General features: G+C 37.0%; 2 protein-coding genes across 2 annotated transcripts in view; both read left to right on the top strand.

The window, feature by feature from the left end:
• LOC119794424 (CD48 antigen-like) overlaps nt 1-25274 on the top strand; it is a 169830-nt gene that overhangs the window by 13862 nt on the left and 130694 nt on the right. The window lies entirely within an intron of this gene.
• Nucleotides 909-15245, top strand: LOC119794444 (interferon-induced very large GTPase 1-like). Its single transcript, XM_038302028.1, has 3 exons — nt 909-984; nt 6768-6799; nt 10230-15245. Exons 1-3 carry the CDS (start codon nt 915-917, stop codon nt 14829-14831), a joined length of 4704 nt encoding a protein of 1567 aa, XP_038157956.1. The 5' UTR covers nt 909-914; the 3' UTR covers nt 14832-15245.

Raw genomic sequence — 25274 nt, 5'->3', positions numbered from 1 at the left:
AGTGCAGCCAGGATCCAGTCAGACTGCAGATTCTTCTGATGAAGAGAAAAACGAAGGTGAGATTGAGCTACAAAGATTTAACTCTAGCTTTCATTGTTGTGTTTCAGGTTGCTCCTTCAGTTTCATTCTGTGGTCTTTCCTGAATTAACAGTTTTTTGAATAAATTGAAAATGAATCCCAAAGCTTTTTTAATGTTTGTTAGATTAATGACGACAATCAGTGGCATTCAACTAAATCTTTCAATTTATGCGAAAAAAAAAAAAAAAAAACTCCAACAGCACATTTATCAGAGATACCTTAACAAAGTTGAAGTAAAACATCTGTAAAACAACTTAGGTTCAGCTTTCTAGCCTCTAAACTTAGAGCTGCTAGAAATTCAGACGAGGCCTGGAACAGCACTGAGGATGGGACGTAGCTGGTAGCTGCAGCGTTTCCAATAAGGTTGAACTACAGGAAAAGGCAGAGCAACAAACTTCTGAGGAGACATGGAGGTAGAGGGATTAGATTCTGTTCTGGCAGCAAGTGGAGAGTGAGGCAGGTATATAACGGCAGAGAAACAGTTACTTGGAAGAAGAAGTGGCAGCAGCAGGAGTGCATGGTGCTGACTGTTGGGTGGGAGTGACCTGAGGAAGTGCACCTTGGAGCACTTCCTCAGGTCAGTGAGAGTAATTAGCTTAAGCTTACACAAAGTAACGAGCAAATGTCCAGAGTCTTTTCTCATTTTTTATATTTTAATTCAAAGGAAACTTCTTTTTAGTTCTCTGAAGGATGAATCAAGGATCTTTATTGTACTGAAGTATCCTCCACTGAGCATGAGCCTATGAATATATTATCATCACAGGATGCGTTACATTGGTTTAATTTTTAATCACAGTAAAAACTTATACTGATATGTTTCATCAGCTGCTGAGAAAATGGTAGAAACCAAAGTGCAGCCAGGATCCAGTCAGACTGCAGATTCTTCTGATGAAGAGAAAAACGAAGGTGAGATTGAGCTACAAAGATTTAACTCTAGCTTTCATTGTTGTGTTTCAGGTTGCTCCTTCAGTTTCAATCTGTGGTCTTTCTTGAATTAATAAATATTTAAAGGTTTGAGTAAATGATAAAAATGAAGCAAAATCTATTTTGTGTGTTAGATAAATGATCACAAACCTCCAACAGCACATTTCTCAATAATACCTTAACAAAGCTGAAGTAAAACATCTGTAAAACAACTCAGGTTCAGCTTTCTAGCCTCTGAAATTACATGTTTACTGATGAGTTATCATATTTAGAAATGCAAGGTATTAATGAATGAATATTTCAAATGTTGATCGACTAAGGATTAACTGTTCATTTTCTTAAAACCAGAGTTTTCACTTGTGTGACGAGGATTTTTCTATTACATGAGGGGCTTAATATGCTTAGTTGAAAATTATATTACAACAACTTATAGTGCCTGTTTTAGGAAATACTGATTGAAATATAATGTATATTTTTAGTTTTTTTTTTTTGCCTTCCGTAAATCACAAAATGATTTTTTTTTATAGACAAACAGGCTTTTTAATCCAAATGTTAAAAAAGCAACAGAGCACTTGAAGCATAGTTGTTTGACAAATTTAACTTTTCCTATTTTACAGAAATTAACATTACAGTGTCAATTGGAAAACATAAGGATGATAGAGAAACAGCAACCAGCCCTGATAAAAGTGACTAAAGTCTTTATTCCACTGTTTCACACAAAGTAATGTCCAACAGTTTGGAGTCTCAAATCCATCATTTATTCCCTGGTTTGCTCCTTTGTTTAAACCCTCAAAAACAGCACAGCCTGACATTTACTATTTAGTTTCATGATCATTGAGGGAAAATAAACCAAAGATATTAAGATCATCATAATTTCATTGAAATTATTAAAACGTTCAGTTATTACAGCTAAAACTCACAGTTTATGGTGTCTTATTGACAGAAGGTGATCCATTGCTGACTGATACCAATATAGTAGCTGGTAAAAGTACATTTACCATTGTTTAGTGTTAAAAAAAAGAAAAACACCAACCAAATTCAAAGTCAATAAAGTGAAAACCTACAGCAGAGTGATTGTTTTCTAGACCAGGACCATAATTCAGCACTAGAACCATTCAGGGAGAACCAAGGAGAACCAGAGCAGAACTGCAGACCTAAGGACAGACCTCAGATCAGTGGAGGATCTGATGGGTTCATTTCATTCTGATCTTTGTTTTTGTTCCTGGTCTCAATCAGGCTGAACATCTATGACCATTATGAGAAACATGGTTTTAGAAACATGTTGCGTGGGGGGGCTCATGAATATATTATCATCACTGGATGCCTTACAGTACATTGGTTTTATGTTTAATCTCACATAAAATGTTATACTGATATATTTCAGCAGCTGAAGAGAAAACAGGATCCAGTGATGCTGCAGATTCTGCTGGTATGGAGAATAAAGGAGGTAAGTTTATGCTAAAAAAAATTATATAACTCTAAGTTTCATTGTTGTGTTTCAGGTTGCTCCTTCAGTTTCACTCTGTGGTCTTTCTTGAATTAATAATTAATTTTTAAAGGTTTGAGTAAATGATAAAAAAGAACCAAAATCTATTTCAATGTGTGTTAGATAAATGATTACAATCATTGACATTCAAATAAATCATCCAGTTTGAAATGTGAAAAAAACTCCAACAGCACATTTCTCAGTGATACCTTAACAAAGCTGAAGTAAAACATCTGTAAAACAACTCAGGCTCAGCTTTCTAGCGTCTAAATTTACATGTTTACTGATGAGTTATTATCATATTTAGGAATGCAAGGTATTAATTAATGAATATTTCTAATGTTGATCGACTAAAGATTAATTCTTCATTTTCTAAAAAACTGAATATTCACTTTTTGATGATCTTACTGTTACATGAGGGACTAAATATGAGTTAGAAACATGGTAAATAATATTTCAACTATTAATAGTAACTGCTTTATTAAATACTGATTTAATTAACTTTTTACTAAGAATTTATCATTGACATTGCTTTATGATTTAATTGCTGTCAGAGGAAGATTAAAACTTGGCTGCATGAAATGCATGAGCACAAAACCTTCCCCGTCTACCATTCTAATTGCTAGCATGTCTTTTTCTATCATGTTACAAACGTTTTTTCTAATGCCCTCCACTTTTCTATCATTTAATCTTTGCCTTCCAAGCACAGCATAGAAAGCTATGCTGTTTCTCAGTACAGTGAGGCTAAATTGGAGCTATTTAGGGGATAAATTAAGGAGTTTATCAAGTGTTCATATTCACAAAGAAAGCTTGAACAGCAACGATTGTTATAATAAACCTTTTCCTATTTTAATGAAATAAATAATTCAAGATCAAATGGAAAACTCAAGATGAATGAAAGTAACAACAAGCAGGTCTGAGAATGATGATGGAGACATAATTTCACTATTTCACACAAAGTAATGTCCAACAGCCTGGAGTCATCCCTTATTTGACCCTTCTAGCAGGAAGTCCCTGAGAGTCAAAACCTAATTTTTTTTCTCAGAGTCAACAGGGCCAAACTAGGATTATAAGATAAATAGTAGCAACAAAAAGTGATATAAAATCTTGAGTTAATTCGTAATAATGTAGCATCTTTTATATTTTATCTTCAGATTCCAAAAAAAAAAAAATTTCACTGCAAAAATGAATCAACTAAACCTCATTTATTTAAATCTATTATAAATCAGTTTGTGGATCATCTTTACATCATACATGAGTTGGTTCTAGTTTTGGAGCTAAATATGGATTTTCACAGTTGTACCATTTCTTAATAACCCTTATAGATAAAATGATTTTGCTAAAAGAAAACCGATGGGTTGAAAAATTTAACTGTTTATCGTTTTTTTTATTTTTTTTTATTTAAATAAAGGAGGGTGTTAAGGTCACAGTGTTTTAACTCATTTTTGTAGATTGGAACCAGGATCAAACATCAAACCCTCCAGATTCATCCCAACCGAAAAATAATGAACCTGGTGAGTAAAACCTTCTAAGATGTTTATTTCTTTTCACTTCATTTTAGCAGCAAGGCAAATTTATTTATATAGCACAATTTAGTACAAAGACAATGCAAAATGCTTTACGTTATTAAAATATAGGAAAATAAAACAGCATCAGAGCAAGTAGAAGAAAAAATCAATAATACAAATTCAGATACAAGAAAGAACATTAAAAGCAGTTGGACTAAAGAAAATAAAAAAAAATGAACTAATGGTGTTTCAGTTGAACTGTTTAACTAGAACAGTTAAAGGCAATCCTAAACAAATGTGTTTTTTGTCTTGATTTAAAGGAACTCAGGCTTTCCGCACTTTTACAGTTTTCTGGAAGTTTGTTCCAGATAAGTGGAGCATAGGAACTAAATGCTGCTTCTCCATGTTTAGTTCTGGTTCTAGGTATGCAGAGCAGGCTGGAGCCAGAAGACCTGAGTGGTCTGGAGGGTTGATACACTGATAGCAAGTCTGTGATGTATTTAGGTGCTAAGCCATTCAGGGATTTATAGACTAACAGAAGTATTTTAAAGTCTATTCTCTGAGATACAGGGAGCCAGTGTAAGGACTTTAGAACTGGGGTGATGTGCTCTACTTTCTTAGTCTCAGTGAGGACACGGGCAGCAGCGTTCTGGATCAGCTGCAGCTGTCTTATCCACTTTTTAGGCAGACCTGTGAAAACACTGTTGCAGTAATCGATTCGACTAAAAATAAAAGCATGGATCAGTTTAGGAGGTTCAAGTCTGAATCCAGTACTACACCTAGATTTCGGGCCTGATCAGTGGTTACTAGCCGAACCGACTGAAGCTGTGTGCTGACTTTAGATCTCTCCTCTATTGGTCCAAAGATTTTTACTTCAGTTTTGATTTTATTCAGTTGTAAAGTTGCCTACTGATACAAAAAGTCCCTGTCCTTTAAGTAGCATTTAAACCAGTTGAGAGTTGTACCAGAGAGGCTGACCAACTTTTCCATTCGAACTAACAGGAGGGAGTGATCGACAGTATTGAATGCTGCAATGAGGTCCAATAGTACGAGCACTGTGGTTCTTCCGCAGTCTGTATTTATACAGATGTCATTAAACACCTTGATAAGGGTGGTCTCTGTACTGTGGTGAGTACAGAAACCTGACTGGAAAACGTCAAAGCGGCTGGTCATATCTAAGAAAGTGTTTAATTGTTGAAACACAGCTTTTTGATTTCTCTTATTTCATATATTAATTTATCCTATTTACTCACTAAGAAAATTTTCACTCGGTCTGTTTTGCCTGTGGGGCCACACAATGCTCCTGCGTGAGGGTGTTTGTAGACCAGACACAGCTTCTTCCCAAAACAAAGCAAATTCTTTCTCAAAGATTATTCATAAAATGTCACAGTTAACCAAAGTGCCTGTAATTTGTTTTGACTGACTACTTCCATTATTGTAAGTAAAGGGAACACACTCTGCTCAGGCAGAACAGGGCTGAATACAGAGCAGTAAGGGCCATTTGATGAACTTTTCTCTCTGTGCAAAATTATGAAAATAAAGTGCCGACTGAGTGAAATCCATCGATCTCAGTTTATTTAACTGGGATGAATAGTTGAATACTTTTTTCCCACTACGATTAACCAAAAACTATTTCAAATACTGTTTGATAAATAACCCCAGTGGTTCATCTGTGATTATTTATCTTAATCTGAAATACAAGTAAATCTTATATTCTGATAAGCTAGAAGGCTAAAATTGTATATTTGTTATGGCTGCCTGAACAAAGCTGGAGTAAAGCATCTGTAAAAACAACTCAGTCCCAGCTTTCTAACATATAAACTTGCATATTTACTTTTCAGATATTACTGTTGCAAGGTATCATAAATGAATTTAACTAATTTTGAAAGATTTTATTGACTGACTTATTAATTGATAAGCAGCAATTTTCTTTGAACCCGATTATCAACTTGTATTAGGATGATCAATTATTATGTGAAGGGCTAAGTATTTTACATTATGCTAATTTAAAAATATATATAAATCATATTTTAACAATTTATAGTGTCAGCTGTATTAAATACCGACTTAAAAAATAAAAAATTATTTTTTTGTAGCATTACACTTTTTCATAGTTCATGTTTATTTATGGAGCACACTTAACAACAATCAACAGAAAACCCAAGGTGCTGAACAACTGACAGGCATGATGCAGGATGCCAAAATGATAATAAAAAAACAAAAACTAACTCAACATTAGCCAGTAGAAACACACAAAAGGTGAGTAAAAGGAAAGACATAGATTAAGAACAAGGCATTCTTAAAAACACGGGCGGGACATTAAAAGAGCAATTAGACAGAGGAAGGAAGAAAGAGCATATAGATAGGAAAAAACTAAAATGAACTAAAAAATGTGGAATAAATAGACACAAATGCACCACAGCAGAGGGAGATCAACCTCTAATATAACAAGACATATTTAGATGATTTTACAAAAAGAATGTATTAGTTTATTGAAAAAAAAATTGAATAGAATACATAAAAGACTTATGTTTAATGTATAGAGATAACCTGTATCATTAAAACACTTAGTTGTCAAAAGCAAGCACACACTCACATCCTAGGATATAACAAATATCCCTATGAATGGGACATTTACAATGAAGAATATGGCATTCAATAATGACAAATAATCTAAATATATAAGGAAGTAACTTTTTCTGTATTGAATAAAAAAGTCCCTATACTCTTGTTACAAAAGATTGCATAAGGTACTTTTTTTTTTTCTACAGAAGAGAAAATCGAGGCAAGACCTGCTAATAAAGTAAGAGGAACTTCAATTTTTGTTTCAATATACAGGTGCTGGTCATAAAATTAGAATATCATGAAAAAGTAGATTGATTTCAGTAATTCCATTTAAAAAGTGAAACTTGTATATTATATTCATACATTACATACAAACTCATATATTTCAGATGTTTATTTTGTTTAATTTTGATGATTACAAATGACAACAAATGAAAATCTCAAATTCATCATATCGGAAAATTAGAATATTACTGAAGACCAATAAAAACAAAGGATTTATAGAAATGTTGGCCAACTGAAAAGTATGAACATGAAAAGTATGAGCATGTACAGCACTCAGTATTTAGTTGGGCCTCCTTTGGCCTGTATTACTGCAGCAATGCGCGTGGCATGGAGTCGATCAGTCTGTGGCACTGCTCAGGTGTTATGATAGCCCAGGTTGCTCTAATAGTGGCTTTTAGCTCTTCTGAATTGTTGGGTCTGGTGTATTGCATCTTCTTCTTCACAATACCCCATAGATTTTCTATGGGGTTAAGGTCAGGAGAGTTTGCTGGCCAATTAAGAACAGGGATACCATGGTCCTTCAACCAGGTACTGGTAGCTTTGGCACTGTGTGCAGGTGCCAAGTCCTGTTGGAAAATGAAATCTGCATCTCCAAAAAGTTGGTCAGCTGCAGGAAGCATGAAGTGCTCTAAAACTTCCTGGTATGTGGCTGCGTTGACCCTGGACCTCAGAAAACACAATGGACCAACACCAGCAGATGACATGGCACCCCAAACCATCACTGACTGTGGAAACTTTACACTGGACTTCAAGCAACGTGGATGAAGTGCCTCTCTTCTTTTCCTCCAGACTCTGGGTCCTTGATTTCCAAAGGAAATGCAAAATTTACTTTCATCAGAGAACATGACTTTGGACCACTCACCAGCAGTCCAGTCCTGTTTCTCTTTAGCCCAGGCAAGACGCTTCTGACGCTGTCTGTGGTTCAAGAGTGGCTTGACACAAGGAATGCGACAGCAGAAACCCATGTCTTTCATACGTCTGTGTGTGGTGGTTCTTGAAGCACTCACTCCAGCTGCAGTCCACTCTTTGTGAATCTCCCCCACATTTTTGAATGGGTTTTGTTTCACAATCCTCTCCAGGGTGCGGTTATCTCTCTTGCTTGTACACTTTTTTCGACCACATCTTTTCCTTCCCTTCGCCTCTCTATTAATGTGCTTGGACACTGAGCTCTGTGAACAGCCAGCCTCTTTAGCGATGACCTTTTGTGTCTTGCCCTCCTTGTGCAAGGTGTCGATGGTCGTCTTTTGGACAACTGTCAAGTCAGCAGTCTTCCCCATGATTGTGTAGCCTATAGAACTAGACTGAAAGACCATTTAAAGGCTTTTGCAGGTGGTTTGAGTTAATTAGCTGATTAGAGTGTGGCACCAGGGGCCATCAATTTTGAACCTTTTCACAATATTCTAACTTTCTGATATGATGAATTTGAGATTTTCATTTGTTGTCATTTGTAATCATCAAAATTAAACAAAATAAACATCTGAAATATATGAGTTTGTATGTAATGTATGAATATAATATACAAGTTTCACTTTTTAAATGGAATTACTGAAATCAATCAACTTTTTCATGATATTCTAATTTTATGACCAGCACCTGTATATGGTATATATGTTCGGAATTAGAACTGATTTAATTACAATTTTGTGATCTAAATAACATAGTACAAACTGCAGTAATTTAGCAATGATTTATGATAAATGTTTTGTTTGTAGTTTTTTTTTTTTGTTTAAATCATTTATCAACTAGAAATCTTTTTTTTTTTTTTTTAATGGTATCACCTGTGTGTCCATATAGGGCCTAAGTTAAAATGTACGAGAAAAATCAAGAGTGTGAGAGGGGCTTAGTTTTTTTGGACACTTTATTCAAGCTTGAAAGGCTACAAACCATACTCCCCACAATGCTACATTTTGCTCCTCCACCTTGATTTATGTCATTTGGGGAAGGGTGCTAACATTTCATTCACCACTCTGGGCTCTTTTCCACTAAAAGGGGCTGTAATAATAATCAGGAACTTGCCCGCATGCAGTGTGCTTCTGCTTGTATAACTTTTTATACTGTGTTAAATAAAAACGTACATATACATCAGTCAAATTCCTGTGCGTATCCTGTCAGCACAAACAAGGTGGATTAAAAAGGGTCCAAATGAACTCTATGGATTTTTTCTTCTTCTAAAAATCTGATTAGTTTAAAAACAATTTCAGGACCATTATATGTGTAAAATGTTAGGTTATGACTCCTTTAAATTGAGAATTATGAGAAATTTGCTATCAATGCCTTTTCTATCAGTCAAATGGAAAAAATAAAGCAGTATCATCTTTAATAATTGGCAAGAAAATTCAGCAGCACATATTGGGGGCTCAATTAGGCTGAAAAAAAAATCTGTATTGGCAGCAGCCTTAAAAACTCTGCATCAATCGATCACTACTTATTACACTTAGGCCTAATGTTCAAAGATTCCAGATAAGGGTATATAAAAGTGTTTGTTTTTTATACTATACACCTATACTATACTACATATTATACTGCAATAAGTGGGTGTGTTGCAGGTAAAAGATTGTTTCACAAATGTGAAAAAGTGCACACTGGTTTGGTTTTGCCCAAATGAACAGATGTGTGGTATTTGTTCAACAGGCAGCGAGAGTCGCTGTAAAATGTGTTGCTTTTGCACTTCTGGTTAGACCTAAACTGCATTTCGTTGCCTTGTACCTGTACATGTGTAATGACAATAAAGTTGAATCTAATCTAAAAGATTCAAAGTCATGTGGTTTTAAATAAAGATAATAAGCAATTACACAGTGCATCTCAAAGCATTATGTACAAAATAAAAACTATAAAATATAAACATTCAAGAAACATGATTAAGTTTAAAGTATCTGATAAAATATAATTTAGGTCATGTTCTATTAACTTGGGAGAGAAAAAAAATCCTTATAAGAGATGCACAGTTTTGATATTTTACTTCATAAACACGCCACAATATTTACTTCAATAACTGTTTATATCTGCTCATCCTCTCTCAGAGTACCAACGCCTCCTTTGACGCAATAATCACCGCAGATCTTTTTCCGTGTCAGTTTGCATCTGACTTTAAAAAAGATTTAAAAAGTGACAAAAACTGTGCAGTTGATTTTCAACTTTGAAAAATAGCTTTGAACATGGTAAATGTTAGCAATTGCACTTCCTTCACCCTTGAATTGATGCAGTTAGGTCATTAGAATATGATCTACATGTTAAATTGCAAGATCAAATTATTTTGCACCTTCTTTGAAAATCTGCTCTCTGCATACAAAGTTGTTTCTAACTATTTTGAGATACACTAATCTTTTGAAGATCTTTGAATATCAATGCTAAAGTAGGCTATTATTCTGTATAACTTTTCACAGTTTCTCTGCAATCCTTGTGAGGAAAACAACAAACATCAAGAAGAAATTGAAAAAATACTCAGAAGACTTCATCTCAAAGACCAACATCAAAGAATGTTGTCATCAGAGGACTTTATTAAAATAGGTCCACCTGTAAATCAGACTAATCAAATCCTCGAGAAAGAGATAGTTTTTACTTTTCTTCAGAGATTAATGATGTTAGATTACAGGGCAAGATACATTACAAATCAATCAAAAGAGGATCATATACACCCAATGGATGTTCAAATGGCAATATTTCACTGCTCTGATAGCTTTCTTAGACAGAAAATGATTACCAAGTTGTCACAGTGCCAGTATGCTTTACCATTGCTATTTCCTGATCCTGTCACAGCAAATATTGTGTCTCCTCTCTGGACATTCAGACAAATATCAAAATCATGGAAGATTTGCACAAAGAAGGAAGACTCTAGCACAGTCAAAATGAAGAGCATGCCAATCTACAAAGCTAAGACTCCCCTGGTTTCATTTTTCCGACTGGCCTCCTTGCCTGTGTCCAAATCTCAGCTGATGAACACCTTGATCAATGACCGCCACAACACATTCTTCCATAGAGACTGTCCAGGCAGCACCAAATCTCATAATTTCATGGATGGTGTGGCAGAAATTGCCTGGTACTGCCCTGCTGGAAAATCCAATGATTTCTTTAACGACTGTGTTGCTTTCTGTAATCTTCATGGGGATTCTTTAGAAATGGTCAAACAGCGTGAAATACTGACTAAAAAATCCTCAGTCATTATTATTCTCGTACAAACTTTGGAAATGAGCCAGGAAAGTAAGGCAATCATTTCAATGCTTTTGAAGTCATCAAAACCTTTGATAATACTCAGTGCTGACAATGACTGTAGTGCAGTTGAGGTGACACCACAAAAATACAAACTGGGTCTGAAAGAAAGAAGCCAATCCGATGTTTCTAAAGAGCTGAAAGAAATGATAAGAAAAATTTTGTCTGGACCCCACAAGCTCTTCCAGCTTAAAACTATGGAAAAAATGACAAATGAAGTCAGAGTGGATGAAGAGGCAGAGGCCTGCCAAAATGGGAAAACTGCTGCAATGAAACTGGTTGCACTGATTAGAAAGATGGATATCGCCAAAATAAAAGAAGTGTTTCTCCCCTGCCAAGGTCCACTTTGGTATGAGTGGTGCAAAATCAACAAAGAACTGTATCATCTAAAGGGAGAAATTGAGCAAGAAAAGGCTCATAAAACTCAGCAACTGATGGAACTACGACAGAAACAGTGTGACGTGTCCAATAGTGAACTAATGAAGTTGTTCACTGAGAGCCTCAAAAGTTTGCCAACAAACGAATATTTCTTGAAATGGACCCAAATCCTGATAGATGCTGTCTCCACAGATTATCTATCTTCAATTCTCCAAAAATATGATGAAACATGGTCAGAAGTCTTGGCTCTTAAGAAGAAAGATAACAAATCTGAAGAATTAATTAAAAAACAAGCTGAGCTTGAGCAGTTATCAAAGCTGATTCAATCAGCAACATTTGGTCTTGAACATATGTTTAGAGAAATGGGACAGATCTATGAAGCGCATAAATCTCTGGAGAAACCAGCAGAGGGCCAACAGGCTGAATGGACTAAATACCCTGAACTGGCTGCAGATCTGATGATAAAAGGACACCCAATGGAGCTGATGGATGGTGATGCAGGCCATGTGCCTTTGATATGGATCTCTAGTCTCATACAGGAGGTCATCAAGAAGCTAGGTGACCAGAGAGTCTTTGTGCTGTCAGTGCTGGGCTTACAAAGCAGTGGAAAGTCAACAATGCTGAATGCCATGTTTGGATTGGAGTTTGCAGTGAGTGCTGGGAGGTGCACCAAAGGTGCTTACATGCAGCTGGTTAAGCTGTCAGAGGAAATCCAGAAAGACTACAGATTTGACTATATTCTAGTTGTGGACACTGAAGGTCTGCGCGCTCTTGAGTTAGCAGGCAATGCTACCCTTCATCACGATAATGAGCTTGCAACATTTGTCGTTGGTCTAGGAAACCTGACACTGATCAATATCTTTGGTGAAAATCCAGCTCATATGCAAGATATCTTACAGATTGTTGTGCAGGCTTTCATGAGGATGAAGAAAGTCAAGCTTTCTTCAAGTTGTGTGTTTGTTCATCAGAATGTCACAGATATTGCAGCAGCAGAGAAAAACATGGATGGAAAAAGACGCCTGCAGGAGAAATTAGATGCAATGACTCAATTAGCTGCTGAAGAGGAAGGCTGTGCTTTTGAGTGCTTCAGTGATGTCATTGCATTTAATGTGCAAGAGGATGTTAAATACTTTGCTCAGTTATGGGAGGGAAGTCCACCAATGGCTCCTCCAAATCCAGGGTACAGTGAGAGTGTCCAAGAACTGAAGGCCTCCATCCTGTCTAAGGCCTCAGACTCTGATGGCATTCTTCTGTCACATTTTGGTACCAAGATCCAGGACTTGTGGAACGCCTTGATCAATGAACACTTTGTTTTTAGCTTCAAAAATACTCAAGAAATTGCAGTCTATAGAGAACTGGAGGTGCAGTATGGAAACTGGACCTGGGCCTTGAGAAGTGAGATGCTGAATGTTGAAAACCAGCTTTATACCAAAGTTGAAAAAGGTCAACTGGGCAAAGTTGAGCTCACTGACCTTTCCAAAGAAATAAGTAACAAATACGAAGAAGTGATGAAAAAGATGACAGCTTATTTTAATGACAACCAAAACAAAGAAATGCTGGTTCAGTGGCAGGGTCGATTTGAGAACAAAATAAAAGGCTTTCATGACGACATTGTGAGAGACGTGAAAAGAAAACTGAATGAAGTAATTCAGCAGAAAAATGCCCGAACAAAGCTTGATGACAAAAAGGGAGTTTTTGAGAACAAGCTGCTCCAGCAGAGCAAAGAGCTTGCTCACAAGTTAAAATGCCTTCAAAAATATGAAGAGGAAAAAAAAGCACAGTTTAATAATGTCTGGAGTCATTGGGTTAAGGAACTAACCTTAGATACAAAACCCATTGAAAATATTTATTTAGAAAAAGACCAGTTTAATATCCTTCTAGATCTTGGTGTTGAACCAAAGCTCATTCATGACTCAAAGAAAAGCCAGAGATACAAAAATCTGTCAGAAACTCTTGATTATTCTGATTACATAACAGCAAAGGAGAACTCTGGGGGTGCCATGGAGAAATTCAAGAGGCTTTCTGTATTTAACGAGCAAAAACATGTCAGGTCGTTCATTAAGGAGGTTGAAAAAAAATGTCTGGATGCCCTTAAGAGCAAACCTGTTGCAACGAGAGGTTACACATCTACCTACTTATCAGACATGGCTCAAATCATTATAAAACACATAAAAGCATTTGAATCTGGAAGGGATTATGTATTCAAGAAGGAGTTCACAGTTGATCTTTCACTGTTTGTGTTTGGCAATGCAGAAAGTTGGCTCTTAAACTCGCACAAGACATACAAAGACAACAATGATGTTCATACTTATTTAGAAACCAAGAAAAATGAATATTACAGCATTTTCCAAAGCTACTGTAAAGGAAGCTCTTCTGCTGTTGTGTTTGGGGAAACGATGTGTAAAAACCTCAAAGCCTCTGCTGTTGCAGCTGTCTGTAATAAGACTGCGGTTAATATCGCTAGTGAGATAAAGGGCAGGGTCCCAGCATTCAATGGGAATAGAGTGAACTTAGAAAAATATCTGTTAAAGAACATGGCAGAGAAGGAAGATTTTAAGAGTTTTATCACCTACATCAGAGATCCAAGAAAGCAACTAGAGGCCTTTATTAAAGAAGAGGTGAAGAAAAACATGTTTAAAAACAGTGAAGCTCAGAAGATTATTAGGAAAAACGTAGAGGACATCAGGAGGGCCATTGGTCAGGCTTTGTTTGAGGCAACAGAAGACGCTGAAAAGAAGAAAGGAGACATAGAGATGTGGGTGAAGGAGTTTTCCACTAAAGTAGGGCCAATCTTAACAATTGATACCATTAGTTGTGAAAACTTCAAGGACATAAACAACTTTGACTTTCTTAAAGAAGAGATGGAGAAAGGCCTTAAAATAATCACAGAGGAAATGATTAATCTCTCTCTGAATGAAGTGAATAAATGCAGGCAGAGGCCTGAACAAATCCTCATTGATCAGTTGTGTAACTGCTGCTGGGAAACATGTCCTTTCTGTGCTGCAGTTTGCACCAATACTATCATGGACCACAGTCCTGATAAGCACAGTGCTCTTTTTCATCGACCTGCTGGGATAATAGGTCGGTGTAACATTGGAACAGATGAGCTGACTGTTGAGCTCTGCACCACAGCTGTAGCAAGTGATGGAAGCTTTTACCCCGAGTGTGACTCAGAGTCTCCAGTTCTTTATAAAGAGTATCCAACTGCTGGAGAAAGATATGCTGCATGGAGCATCACACCTGATGGCTCTATGCTGCCCTACTGGAAATGGTTTGTCTGTCACTTTCAGGAGGAACTGGAAAAACACTATAAGATGAAATTCCATGGCCGTGGAGAAATTCCTCAGCAGTGGAAGTTGATCAGTAAGAAGGATGCCATAGACAGTCTAGATAGGATGTAAAGTCTAGGAAAATATCAGTTCATTACAGTAAGTTTGAGATCTGCCTCTTAACAGTTAGAGAAGCTGCACAATTTATTGAAAAGCATTTGGTTTAAACTTCCTGACTTAATTATATGTTAAGTTTAGTAAAATTAAAATACCTTAAGACAAATATCAGATTTTTTTTCTTTATATTAATGGAATATATTGTTGTTTGTCTAGTTAGATTATTTGCCAGTCGCTGCAAGATGGGGATGGAATTTCAAATATAAGGATTAATAGAAGTTATGTAAACATTTTTCTTTTTTATCTATTTATAATTAACTTATCATGGCATATGCTTTGATATTGATAAAAGTATCATTGGAAAAAAGCTATTCTTTAGAAAAAGAGTGACAATGATGTCTGAGAAAAGAAAATAAATTTTCAGCATTTGATTTTGTGAAAGACATTTTATTCTTTAATGAGAAATGAATGCTTTTATCATGTTTTCTTTTTATATTTAATATTTCATTTTATGTTTAAAACCTACAGGGTTTTGAAAAAAAAGGTTGAGCAATTTAACACATTTTATGCCAATTTAACTATTTTATGCCTTTTGTATCCATGTAAAAATGCAAATAGATACAATAAACAGACTTAGTTTCACATCACTTAATTTACTTTACATAAGTGGGTTGAAAAATTATTCAGAATCTATCTACATTTTGTCACATTACAGCTAAAAGCATTAGTATATGTCATTTGAATTTTACATGAAAGACCACTTTAAGGTGCTATTCCTTTGTGGGGAAGAAAGAACATTAAAAACATATATTTTTTCTTTTTTATATAAGAATAAAAAATGTAAAAAGTAGGGTGTGCAGCCCTATTTTTCTTAGTGATATCATTTGCATTTAAAAGTTGCTTGATAATTACTACAGAGTTCACCTTTATTCTAATCTTAATTCTAATCTCAGTACAAATACAGCTACACTGTGTTGGCTTTAGAGGTTGGTTAACAGAAAATATGAGAGCATCAGCATCATCATAAAGTCCAAGGAACACACCAGGCAGGTGAGGCTATAAAATCGGTTTCCAAGCTCTGAACATCTAAGTCCCTCATCCGGAAACGGAGAGTGTGTCGCATAACTGTAATCCTACCATGACTGTCCCCATGCCTGCTGGACCAGTAATCACATCACTACTCACATCCAGTTTAATATTGTCGTGTTTTATTAATTCTTCTCTGTTGGATTGAGTGAAACTTGATTGACTCGATAATTACAAAAGATTTTACTTAACATATATTATTTAAATCTTCTATGCTGTTGAGTTAATGGATATTCCTTTGTGTATCAATGAAGTCAAGCTAATCAACCTATCCAAAACTCTTCCTCCAGGACTCATTGATTTCCCCTTCAATTAACTGTTTCTGTCATTTTTCCTGTTTATGTTTGCTGTTTAGAGTGTTAAACAGAATAATATTGTAACAAGTTTTAAAAGGTTTAATAAAAGTGCACATAGCTCAATTATGGTGGTCTGTATCATTTCTTTTAGCAGTGACCTCTAAGAGCTAAATCAACAGACATACTTTCTTTGTGGTTGACGATTAACAGCTGCTTCAAATTTAGAATTTGTACCAGTTATTAGTCATTCAATTTGTTCAATTATTGGTATTTAATAGTGGTGGAAATAAACTGGGTTTTAACAGCTGATACAGATGTCCAGCCTAATTAAATCTACAATGTGTAATAATCAGACCAGCTGACAGCTTTGCTAGGGCCCGGGACAACACAGTCTTTTTGGGCCCCCCCTCTACACCTACTGACACTTTGGAAATTCTCTCCCCTCTGAATCTGCTGACAGTTCATATGCAACCTCTGAGTAGTGAGGAAACCACAAGTGATTCTTGTGAGATGGAAGAGGAAAATAGTGAAAACAAAGAAGATTGGAAGAGAATAGAGTCAACAAATGAAAAAAATGAGACCAATTAAACGGGAATCGAGCACAGAATAATCAAGTGATGAATAATCTAGAAATTTCACAAAATTCCCATAACAAAACGAAGATTACAAAGTAATATTCAAACTAGTCAAGCGGGAAGACTCTTTTGCAGAATGGAATCCAGTCCAGTTAACAAAAACAACAAACTAGTAGGAGAAGTCCGGTGCCAAAATATTTTATAGAGGAGACTTGTTAATCAACTGCAGAGACAGCACTCAACAAGACAAAGCTATATGCATTAACAAGATGGAGGGAAAAGAATTCAGTGCTGCTTGGTGGATAAAAAATAAATTGAGTAGCAGAGGAGTCTTTGGAGGAGTTCCTTTAAAAGTAACTGACAAAGAATTTCTAGAAAATATAAGTGGTGCAAAAGAAAAAGATGTGAAACGGTTAAAAACAACAACATATGGAAAAAGGTATTATAGCTTATCAGTGTTAAATTTGAAATTGAGCATTTACTGAGTAAGGTTTTCATTTCATATATGCGCTACAATGTGAAAATATACAATCCTCAATCCTTGCTGTATGTAAGGGCAAACAACGATTTGGAAGGTTTGCTGGAGAGCATGAATATGAAAAATGTGGTAAGGAAGTAAAACTTAAATGCTGTAACTCTGGTGGAGAACATACTGCTGCATATTGTGGATGCAAAATGAGCAAAAGATCTCAATAGCAAAGAAAAGTGAATTTAGAGCTTGGAATAACTTATGCAAAAGCTGCACAAATACTCTCAACCCAGTCAGAAAGACCCAAATCAACATTTATGCAAATGACAAGTTCCAAACCTTTGGAGGAGTGCCTGAAAATTGCAGAGGATTCATGATGTTGAAAAAGAGGGATTGTGTAGTTTTCATGGTAGAAGTTATCAATTGTACTACTTAAACAAGAAAGTAAACCAAAAAAATCTAAATAATAGTGAAAGCTTCAGAAAAGTACCTTGGGGTGAGAGATTTAAGGTTGGAAATGGTTGAAAGCATGCTGGGAAATTATTAGCACCGTAAGAATCTGACAGAGTGACAATAATATAAAGACAAATTAGAAATGATGAGGGCAAATTAGATTTAGTATTAGGCATTTATTATGTTGACTTAATTTAAATGGTTAGGTAAATTATTGATATTATAATCAGTTTTTTTTGTGTTTTTTTTGCTGGGCATGAGTCTTGCTTCCTGTTACCTTGTTTTATTCCATATCAGTTGGTGGCAGTAATGCACTACAATTAGTTTGCCAAACGCCGCAAAATACAAGAAGAAGAAGAAAGAAAGCTTAGTATCAGAGGAGCCTGTGGGTGGAAAGAGTGGCGGAGCAGGGAGAAAAGGCAGCAGCTGATTGCTGTCTGTGCTGGAGGTAGGATGAAAAACTATGCTGATCAGTTTCAGTGATCACAGTAGTATTTTAAATAGTAATGGGGAGATAAAGCCTTGTGAGGCATTGAAGCGTGTGTCAAAATCATCTTTCACTGATCACAGTTCATGTAGATTCATGTGAACATGTTGCAATCTACTGGCAGAGTGAATAACTACAGTTAGCAATATAATTGTGATTTTTTTGTTTGCAGTTTTGCTTGTGTTTTTCCCATTTAAGTTACTTTGAAACTTGTCATGATTGGTGTGTATAATAAAATCTTTGGTAAGGTTTTTGTTCATGAAATGTCTTAGAAAAGAACAATCTTTTAAGGTTCGCTGTTTTTTTTTTTTCTGTCGTTTTAGAGAAATAAGCTCAGGCAGGAACTGCTTGTTTTCCACTGTTCTTGGTTTGGTTAAATCAACAACTTTGGCAGTGTTCTTACCCAATCTTTATTGGTAAAAGGGCAAACCAATACAAATTGGTCGCATTGGCCAAAATACTGGTTAAGCATTATAGCAACTTTCAAAAGCTTAAACCAGGTTTTATCCCACTTTTACTCTCGCTATGTCCGGGGTGTCCCAATTTTTTTTTTTTTTTCCAATGGTAAAACGCTAATACAGCACACAGTGACTGAATCTTCTTGTCTTTGGGCAATGTGTATGCCAATCACACAGTTGCTATAGCAATATATAATATGAACCAGTTAGTAAAAGATAGACAGTCCTCCACGTGTCAGTAGCCTGATTCTCATTGGTCCAGGGCATTAGATGTTCACAGCAATGCGCTATGATCGACGTTTGTTCTGTTCAACATGCCTAAAAGAAAGCCGAGATTAACCCTTTGTTATTCAGATCTTTGGATACTTCCATATTTACACCGTCTGAACTGAGGGGCAAAAAGATATCTGTAATTTAGTGGAAGTTGAGCATGCCACTCTTCTGGGGACTAGCAGAAAATGATGGCTTTCACTGAGGCCTACTGCTGAGAGAATCCTGAAGCGTTACCCAGCTCTTCAGTCCAACTTCAGGTCTCAAGATAAAGCTCTCAATTCCATTCTCAAGTTTCTTGAAGACCAAATGTGCAAGGCATGGCTTTGGTTTTTTCTTAACCAACTAACACTTTAACAATGCCATAAAAAACTGGAGAAGCAGGAGACGTATGCCATCAATTCTGCCGTGTACCTCTCCAGTCTTAAGTAAAAGCTTGTGGAGCGGAAGGCTGCACTCTTCGTGGGCTTAAAGGTGAGTTGTATGCATCATACAAGACTAACATTATACATACATGTAGACATTTGATAGCTATGCTATTTATTGATTTATTATTATTTTTATACAGTTTTATCCTTTTGTAGTGTAAATAGCAATTTAATAGTAACAACTGTTCATGGCTTTATTAATTGCATAACAAAATGTTTTTGTTTGTTCAAAAAAGGCATCTCCTGGACACTGCTAGAGCATGGACCTGAGTGGTATGAGGTTGAGTGCTCCCTGAGGTATGTCTCCACCAAGCTGACACAGGTTGGCATCAGTGAAACAGCTGTTTGAATAAATCACTTGGGTCAAAACTTAACACATCAAAACAGATTGAACAGTGGAACACAATGTCGACACCTGCAGCTGTGCGCTGAGCAGAAATGCTCACACATTTTAAACAAAGTAATTTTCCATTCAAAAATATTTTTATCAGCTGCCAGTTTGCCACGTGCCTTCCTGGCACAAATGCCCCTGTCAAGCGTCTTTTTTCAATAATGAACAATACTTGGAGAGGTGAGAGAAACCCTATGGGACTGGACACTTTGAAAGCACTGCTCATTACTCAGGTGAACTTTCAGTACAGTTCAGTGACAACCATAGCCTCTTGAGAACGGTACACTCAAGCAAGAAATACTACAATCAGTAAGACAGTTTAGAGTTATGCATTAATGCACTTATTTTGTTTGTGAAATAAGTTTTAATGTTTCAAAAAAATTAATTGTTTAAATGCTGTACATCCTTTGATTGTTTTTGGACCCCCATTTTGACCACAATCAATTTCATTTCCATTGGTTTCTGGTTAAAATTTGTCATGTAATAGATTTTTTGTGATAGTAAAATGTCCCAGTTTTTCACTTGGAAAATCTGGTCACCCTATTTCAAGAGCTTCTCCACATACAGTAACAGCCCAGCAGGCTTCAGGTCTCTTCAACAGCAACATTTTCATGTTACATTCTACATGTTGTCTACACTCAACAAAGTGTGACTAAGCTCAGTTTATATTAAGAAAATAAAAAGTAGTAACCTTTGCATTAGAAAATATCTGTGTGCAGTTTTTTATATTGTTATATTGATTTAATCAAATTTGAATTATTATTTGTATTTTAGCAAATTTTATTCGAATAATATAAACTCAGAATCCCTTAGTAGAATTATAATAATATGTATTATTTGGAATTCTTTAGTTTTAAACTGCCAGGCGGAAGTTGATGTCTGCCATAGCCACCGTCAACTGATATCTGCTCAGGGTAAAAGGCTTTAATAAAAACACAACATTGTTATATCTATGATGCTCCTGGACTTAAATAGTTTAATAGTCAAGTTTATTGTAGCTTGAGGATAAGTTATTATGCTTTTTCTATATTCATTAGGGATGCACAATATTTTTTGACCGATAAAATACTGAATAATCATCATTTTGGCAAAGCAATATGGAAAGAGATTGAAGCAGCTGCGGTGGCAGCTAGCGGTGCTAAGGCTATGAAGACAACAAATTGATGGAATTTATAACGCTCGACAACTAGCCTTTTTATTTTTGTTGAGAACCCGGGTTTTTATAACTTGGTAGCACTCTTGAAGCCACATTCCACCATCCCTAGCCATTGCTTCTTTTCGGACATCTCTCTGCCTGCCCTTAATGATGTTGTTGCTACACACATCCACAACTTGATAAACAAGGACGAACTGCACATAGGTTTTACCGCCGACATATGGAAATCAGATGTGAATCGGGTTAGCATGTTAAGCTTAACTGCTCAGCAGTTGGATCAAGATTTTAGCAAAAGCAATGCTACACACACTAGGCCTACAAGGCCTTTTGCATTCAGGCAATGTTTTATTCATTATTCACATCATTTTTGAGGATACACTTTTATTTAAATGTTTTGTTATCGAGGCTGACATGTGTGTTGATACATCTAATTTCATGTTTGAAAATATTTGACTTTACTCCACAAATAGCAGATTCTGAAAATTCTTTAAGGAGATGCTCTTTTGTCTTTGACTTTTCCAGTGGTTATTTTTGAGGATGCACTGTTTTTGATTACATTTTGTGTTATAAGTGACTGTTAGTACATCTAATCCTATATTTAAAAAATACTGGGCTGCAGTTAAACCATAGATTGGGTCAAGGGATGCTCTTTGTGTTTCAGTTGAATTATCTTTTTCTGCTGTTAACTAAAGCAAGAGACCACTGTTTTGTGTGATGACACAAGATAAAAAAAAAAAACATTTGAAGAGCTAAAACCTCTGATTTTCTGTTATGGATAAGCCAGAGCTACTACATAATTTGCTTTTCATAGCTGTGTCCAACATGTGTCCAATATAATAAATATGAACTTATTGGTGTAATGAAAAGCAGAAAAAAGCAAAATAATAAAATAAAAAATGTCATATTAGATCTGCAGGTGGGAATGGTAAACTATAACAGTTTATTAAAGTGTGTACTGAATAGGAGCACATATTTTTTCTTTCAGCTGTTTGTATGGCCACTGAATGTTAATCACACATTCTCAAAAGTGTGACTTTAGCTTATGCCAAATCTTTTCTTTTTCTTCACAAATTATAAATAATGTGCTCTACAGAGCAGTTTAAAGTGTTTTAAAAGCCTTTTCATTTTCCACTTTCCACTGCCATGCAACCTAACCGTTTGTAAGTGTTCTCAATCACAGTAGTAGCAACTGTGAATTAACATAGTTTTGATTTTTTTTTCACACCTAGCAGAGTTAACAAACAACCTATCTCTTACCAAATGTGGTCAAGTGGAACAGTCAAAAATCTTTCCCATCCACAAATGCTAAAAATTTGTCTTTTTTCAAAAAGAAATAGACCATATCCCAGCTAAAACTGGTGCCTCCATTTTTGTTTTTCTTCAGCCTTCCGTCTCTGGTAGACACATTGGCAAATCCGTGTATCATTCGTTCTTTCTATTTTCAATTGCCAATCAAAAAAAAAAAAAAAAAAAATTGACTGGTTATTTTGTTTTTTGTTTTTTAAGGTTAAACCAAAAACGAAAAAAGGATTGGGTTTTTCATGTATCAATTCTAAGCTCCGATCAAGAATACGAAATGGAAAAACGGACAGCAACGCAGAATTTGATTTTTAATATTTAATCGGTACACTATTTTGGAGCCGTTCACCAAACGAACGTCCAACCGGCGTTGGCTTTGAGGCGGGTTGAGGTGTGACGCAACAAGAAGCACGACAGTTCAGTCTAAAGAACATGGCGGCTTCAGCCGATGAAACTAGCGTTAGCGTGGCTATTGAGCAAGTTTTATTGGAATTACACAGTATTTCTTCACTGAAAGAAGAGCAAAACACTGCTCTGGAGGCTTTTCTCAGAGGAAAAGATGGTTTTGCTCTTCTCCTGACTGGTTTCGGCAAGAGTAGCCTGGCTTGTGGTTGTGTTTTCGTCGTCGTTCTGTTAGTACGTCATATGCTTCAGTGATCTGATTGGTTTATTTGGCCCGTCTATCACCAACATAGGCCAACAGCTAACCAGTATTTTCTACCCTCCCCAAAATTACTTCAGCGGAAGGTTTCCAGATGGATATGCGGAGCAAATCCATCTGACGGAGTCAGGTTATAAATTACTGCCACCAGCCCTCAGCTACTACCTCTACGCCCTTGAATTGAAACCACAATGCACAATAGCCCCATTTACACTACCCTCTGAAATCGATCCATGCCGAGTTCGGAACGAGCTCGGATCGGTTAACTGTGCTGAGCTCAGTTCCTTCTGATTGTTTACACATCATGCTAGCTTGGTTGCTCACCTCCTAGTACCGGTCTACAGTCAACTTTAAGGACTGCTCTCTAGAATTCTCTGGGATACTCTAGATATCTGAAGTTTGATTATTTTAATTTCTTGTATCATATTCAGCTTATTTTGTTGGTGACGTTGGGTTGAAAATGAATTTTTGCTCTGCCACATCAACCAATCAGAGAAGCTGATCAGGGAGCTGGCAGGGAGACAGACACAGCACTGCAAATGCAGATGATCACTTCTCTGAAACAGTTTATTGAAGTCTAAATTAACTTAAAATTAGGAACCCTGCTGGCAAAATCTATTGGGTTTTATTATTCTGGTGCCTGAAGTTTGGATTAGGTACATAAAAAAATGCTAATATTTTCATGATCTGGCCTGATTCCTGCACCTTAATTGTTAATTTTGTTCACCTGTTGTTCCATCCCTGCTGCGTAATTATCATCCATCTCATTCACCTGTTTCCTGGGCTTTATATTCAGTTCTGCCTGACCAATTGGGGCCAGATCATTATTTTTTTTCTGGTGGTTTTTCTGTTTGTTTCAATCTTCAGTTTATTCCTTGGTTGCATCCTGGTTCCTGGCGGCCAGTGGGTAGTGAGGGTTTTGTGTCTGTCTTGTCTGTTGCTTGTGCACTGGTCCTCCCCCGCGGAGCCATCAGGGTATTGGCTCGGAACGCGGGGAGGATAAGTTTTTATTCCTGTAAGCTTGGCTCCAAGGAGGAGACCAGTATAAAGGTCCTGCTCTAGTTCTGGTTCAACATCCTGTCTCTGTAACCCTCAACCACTGAGGCTGCCCATCTGCATCTGAGCCTGTCTGCATCTGTGCGTGTCTGCCTGGTCAAGCTTCTGGACTCTGGACTCAACCTGCCTGAGAGCTCTGAGGATTCGTGGAAGCCTGGATCACTCTGTTCCTGTTTAGGTCGGAACTTTTGGTCGAGCGGAGGTCATCAGGGTTCATGAACTGTTCCTGCCTGCTCTGTCTTGCTCTGACTTGGATTGGCTTCCTGCAAGCTCTCCGGGGCTACTGCACCGGGGACACAATGGGTGACGCACGCACGTCAGTTGGCAGTCCATTCGACTTTCTTGCGTAAAAATATATTAAAACTACTTTGTGATCACTGATCACAGCAAATAAAGCAAAACCACTCTCTGGAGCAGCAGAAGCACCAACTACTGGAAGGAGATCATGCGGTCTGCTCATGCACTCTTTGTTATCAGAGAACCAAGCCACAACTTAACCGTGCCTGTAACATACAGGAAACAAAATTCAACACAGACAGGTCAGTGGAATGAATGATTTTATTTAAAAAGGATGGGTTAAGTGTAGAGCTGGGAGTGAGCAGACAGCTCTTGGGCCGGAAATCCCTTGTGGCAGAGACAACAGGTCAGTGATCAGCTAGAGGGGAAACTAGCAAGGGAGTGAGGCCGGATCACTAACCAGTTTAGAGTTTGTGACTGGCTCTGTGAGGGGTCCAGAGCGGAGGTCAGACAGAAGACGGAGCTTGTGGAAGCGGGAGCCGATGTGCGGCGGATTGTTAGCAGAGGACTTAACTGATGTGCTCCAGAAATAGTCCGGGAAGATGTCCACAGATAGGGTTGAGGCAAAGGTACAAAGGGGCAATCCCGAGGGAAGGTCCAGGTCCGATCCAGGGTCAGGTAACTGGCAGGTTCAGAGAAGCAAAAGGGGTTAGGCAGACTCTGTACCTCATTGACAGAGTGGGGGGTCAGTCTCACAGGCAGGCAAACCTAGGCTGAAAAGATGCAGAGGTCCAGAGGCAGATTGGGTCGGGTTTCTGGGTGGGCAGACAAAACCACATTAGGCAGGCTCGGCAGGCTCGGTGAAGAAGGCAGAATCAGGTTAGTTAACAGACTGGCAGGCAGAGAGTTGGAACACCGGAACTTAGTGATAATCTGAGATGATCTCGCACTAAGAACTGATCACAGGTGGAACCAGAACCCAGGCAGGGTGGAGTTGAGCAGGTATGCCGAGTTGTGGATAAGGCCAGCACCAATGCCGAGCCCTGCTGTTGAACTAGTACTAGGTTGCCTGCAGTTCCATGTATCTGGCGCGCTCCGGTTCAGTTTGCGTGCCGTTATCTCGGTTACCATGCTCG

Source organism: Cyprinodon tularosa, unplaced genomic scaffold, assembly GCF_016077235.1.
Source record: "Cyprinodon tularosa strain WSP-4 unplaced genomic scaffold, ASM1607723v1 ctg48, whole genome shotgun sequence".
Lineage (NCBI taxonomy): Eukaryota > Metazoa > Chordata > Actinopteri > Cyprinodontiformes > Cyprinodontidae > Cyprinodon > Cyprinodon tularosa.
Note: the sequence above shows the minus strand (reverse complement) of the source record. Positions and strands in the feature narration are given on the sequence as shown.

Bases quoted from the DNA above. Each gene is read 5' to 3' on its own strand.
- LOC119794444 (XM_038302028.1), top strand. From the start codon at position 915: ATGGTAGAAACCAAAGTGCAGCCAGGATCCAGTCAGACTGCAGATTCT. The intron at 985-6,767 runs GTGAGATTGAGC...TTTTTTCTACAG, and splicing joins TGATGAAGAGAAAAACGAAG to AAGAGAAAATCGAGGCAAGA. The intron at 6,800-10,229 runs GTAAGAGGAACT...AACTTTTCACAG, and splicing joins AGGCAAGACCTGCTAATAAA to TTTCTCTGCAATCCTTGTGA.